Raw genomic sequence first — 3,575 nt, 5'->3', positions numbered from 1 at the left:
CAGTGGCCTGATGGAGGGCTGGGGTGCTGGTCCTCGGAGCAGTGGCCGGGTTGGGGTGGGGCTTGGCCCAAAACACGGGCAAGGGTCACAGGCCAGCTACCTGAGGGGCGGCTCGGCGTACACACCTTGTCAAATTTCTTGTGGCTGTAGACCTTGTTTTTGTTCATGAATGTCAGCAAGATCCAGTCGCACAGGAAGGAGCCCTGGGGCCAGCAGAGACCGGTGTGTCAGGGCCCGGTGGACGCCCCGCACCCGCTGAGACCCCAGAGAGGGTTCTTACCACCCCGACGGAAGTTAGAGCTGTGGCCAGATTAATAATGGTGGGAATCAGGCTGAATTTCCCGGCCTGGGGAGAATGAGGGTTGTGGTCAGAATGTCTGATGCCTGATGGAGCTGGAGGGAGGGGTGGGGCCTGAGGAGCTAAGATGACACAGGCTGGCAGGGCTGGCCACCCACCCCCAGCAGGTGCAGTCACCTGTCCATGCACGATGACGTCAATGCGGATCCCGTAGGCCTTGATGAGTGTGCGGGTGGTGGTACCATTGATCTTGTAGTACTTGGCAAACCTGGAATGGGAAGGCCTGGAAGCCAGTGCCCACTTGTCCTCTGTGCTCCAGGGCTGCCCCATGGGCACTGGGCCTCTCGGGACCCCACTGCGGCTATGCCAGGGTGGACAGCAGTGTCCCAAGTACAGTACCTGAAGTTGTAGCCTGACGAGGCAGGCACGTGCTTGGGGTCAAGCCTCCGGAAGGAGTACTTGGGGTTACACTCCGACGCGGGCAGGTCCAGGTCACAGTCCCAGTTGATAATGACCCCGATGACACCACCCTGCCAAGAAGGAGCCAGGGAAGGGGGTCAGGAGGGCACACAAGAGGCCCCTCAAGAGCCGGGGTCAGTCCCAGGCTGCGTGTGAGGTGTGCAGTGAGGGGCCCAGGGGCAGCTCAGGGGTACTGGTGGGTGTCCAGCGTCGGAGGCACAAGGGGTGCCAGCAGCCAGCCCTGTGGCCAGTGTCAATAATTCAGCAAGCGCCACACAGGACAGGTTATGCTGATCGCATTTCTTTCCTCTGCCTGAGCTGGGCCAGCTTGTCAGGAGGGAGGAGGGACTGGTGCCCTGTACCCCAGGCCCTCCCTGCGCAGGTGGGAGCCCACCCTGGCCCCACCCCGCCTGCGCTTGCCCTGCCTTGTGTGCGAGCTCCGCGAAGCTCTCCCCAGCCTTTTCCACAATAAAGCCCAGCTTGAAGATGGGGCAGTAGAGGTCGGCGGCCTCGTGGAACGTGCAGCGCTTCAGGTACCCGTCTGTGCGGTCCGCGATGTTGCCCCTGAGGAGGCGGCAGGAGGCGAGGCCTGCACCCCAAATACCCCATTCCCAGGAGGCAGCCCCCATGCTGGGCCGTCACCACACCCCGCGGCTCTTACTTGGAGAAGTGGAATTTGGGGTAGTGGATGCTGTTCTTGATGAGGATGGTGAAATTTGGGGCCATCGTACCCAGAAATTGGCTGAGGAGGCACAGACGGGTTGTTAGTCCCTCCTCCCGCAAAGCCCCCTCCTGTCATCCACCCCTCGCCAGCTCCTGTCACTCCTGCCCCGCCCGTTTGGCCTCTGGTCAGAGAAAAAGGATCAGAGTGGAGGCTCAGGGCCCCAGGCCAGGGCGCGGGTGCACCTGACAGAGGCCCCGTCTTCCACTGGGCACCAGCCGAACACCTCGCAGGTCTTGGAGGGCCCCTGGTAATAGGGCACACAGCGCCCGGTCCGCAGGCCTGTGGGGCAGAGGTCACTGAGGCATTAGTGAGGACGCAGCCCTGCCCCACCCACCCAGCCCCGGCTGGTGCACACTGACCGTTTCCCAGCATGTCCAGCTCCCCAGTCACACAGTCGGCGTCGGAGAGGCAGGTGGCATTGTGGACCCTTAGGCTCTAGGGTGGAGGCGGCCCAGTCAGGGACCCCGCAAGGGACAGCTGGCCCGCCTAGCTGAGGCAGGGTCCCCCAGCGCCGCGGGATCCCCTCACCTCGGGGCAGGTTCCCTGGGTCTGGGAGTGGGTGGCCTCGACCCTGGTGATGATGCTGAACACGCTGCCCCCCTGGGCTCAGAAAGAGGGGGAGGTCGGCCAGGCGGCAGCTGCTGCCCCCTCGGCCCACTAGGGTGGGGTGCACGGCGGGGCGGGGGCAGGGGGCGGCCCGCACCTCCGGGGGCTTCACATACTCCTCCACGTCCCACACTTTGTGCTCGGACGTGGTGATCCCCTTGACCTTGGTGATGATGGAGCTCTCCGGGCCCGTCTCGCTCTCCTGGTAGCTTTTCTGCACGATGAATACGTACCTGCGGGCAGGGGCGGCACCGGCTCCGGAGGCGACCCCGGGAAGGCTGAGTTCGCCCGCAGGCAGGGGCCTTCCCGCGACCCAAGTCCGCTCTGCGGGGCTGTTGGGGCCTGCCCCACACCCGCAATCCCAGCCCCTGCCCCACGCCCCCAATTCTAGCCCCTGCCCCACGCCCCCAATCCCAGCCCCTGCCCCGCGCCCTCAATCCCAGCCCCTGCCCCGCGCCCCCAATTCTAGCCCCTGCCCCACGCCCTCAATCCCAGCCCCTGCCCCTGCCCTGCCTCCAGCCCAGCGCCCGCAGTCCCAGCCCCTGCCCCGCGCCCCGCGCACCACACGAAGTAGAGCAGGATGAGCAGCTGCACGGCGCGGTACAGGACGCCCAGGCGCCGGTTCCTCACCACGATCACCTTGGGCGTCTCGTAGTCCCAGAGGGCAGACCAGCAGCCCCGGGCCAGGCGCCGGGCGGTCGCCCCCGCGGGGGGCTTAGGCTGGGCGGCGGCCATGGCGCGGGCGGCCCCCACCTCCGGGAAGCCGCTGCCGGGCTGAGGGTCGGCCCCGCTGCGCACCGAGGGCGGGGGGCGCGGGGTGGGCGGGGCGCTCGCGGCTCCGCCTCCGGGGTGTGGCCTCGCGCCCGCCCCGCCCCGCCCCGCGGGTGGCCCAGGTGGGGCTCGGAGCGGGGCCTCGCGGGGGCAGAGCCGGGGGCGCGGCAGCCCAGCCCCAGCTCTCGGCGCAGGTGGGGGCCGAGCGGGGAACCGGCGGTCTCGAAGTTGGAGGGTCGGGATTCCCCGGGTGGGAACTTTCTCGAGCTCCAGGAGAAAGACGTGGGAAGTCCCGCCGGCCTCCGCCGCGCCCCCGACCCCGTCCCGGCCGGTTCCTGCCGCGGCTGCCGGGGCTGGGAGCGGAACCTGCACTCCCGCCTTTGCCCGCAGACCCCTGGCTTCCAGTCCTCGAGCTGGAGAGGGGTCCACGGCCCATCCGCTGTCTTTGCAAGCCAGAGTTTCTTTCTTACCTTTTTTTTTTTTACTTTTCGAACCCCTACCCCACCCACATTATTTTGTTTTGTTTTGTTTGTTTTTGAGACGGAGTCTCGCTCTGTCGCCCAGGCTGGAGTGCAGTGGCCGGATCTCAGCTCCCTGCAAGCTCCGCCTCCCGGGTTCCCGCCATTCTCCTGCCTCAGCCTCCCGAGTAGCTGGGACTACAGGCTCCCGCCACCTCGCCCGGCTAGTTTTTTTATTTTTTTTAGTAGAGACGGGGTT

The 3,575-nt window shown here is 66.4% G+C and overlaps 1 protein-coding gene across 9 annotated transcripts in view; it reads right to left on the bottom strand.

Moving 5' to 3' along the window:
• Positions 1-2,857, bottom strand: part of P2RX2 (purinergic receptor P2X 2) — a 3,522-nt gene extending 665 nt beyond the window's left edge. Inside the window, exons 1-11 of one of the 9 annotated variants that reach the window (XM_026449539.2) lie at positions 2,650-2,857; positions 2,185-2,320; positions 2,010-2,081; positions 1,841-1,916; positions 1,664-1,760; positions 1,419-1,499; positions 1,183-1,321; positions 698-828; positions 476-566; positions 281-346; positions 47-203 (exon numbers count right to left, since the gene is read on the bottom strand). In XM_026449539.2, coding sequence (XP_026305324.1) covers positions 47-203; positions 281-346; positions 476-566; positions 698-828; positions 1,183-1,321; positions 1,419-1,499; positions 1,664-1,760; positions 1,841-1,916; positions 2,010-2,081; positions 2,185-2,320; positions 2,650-2,822 — 1,219 coding nt within the window. In that variant the 5' untranslated portion in view covers positions 2,823-2,857. Of the gene's footprint in view, positions 1-46; positions 204-280; positions 347-456; positions 567-697; positions 829-1,177; positions 1,322-1,418; positions 1,500-1,663; positions 1,761-1,840; positions 1,917-2,009; positions 2,082-2,184; positions 2,321-2,649 lie in introns of those variants that run through there. The other 8 variants (XM_023196787.3, XM_023196788.3, XM_026449540.2 and 5 more) reach the window with 8 other exon arrangements.
• Positions 2,858-3,575: the final 718 nt, after the last annotated feature.

The sequence above is a fragment of the Piliocolobus tephrosceles genome, chromosome 10 (genome assembly GCF_002776525.5).
Source record: "Piliocolobus tephrosceles isolate RC106 chromosome 10, ASM277652v3, whole genome shotgun sequence".
Taxonomy (NCBI): domain Eukaryota; kingdom Metazoa; phylum Chordata; class Mammalia; order Primates; family Cercopithecidae; genus Piliocolobus; species Piliocolobus tephrosceles.
The sequence above is the reverse complement of the archived record's forward strand: the minus strand, read 5'-3'. Positions and strand labels throughout refer to the sequence as shown.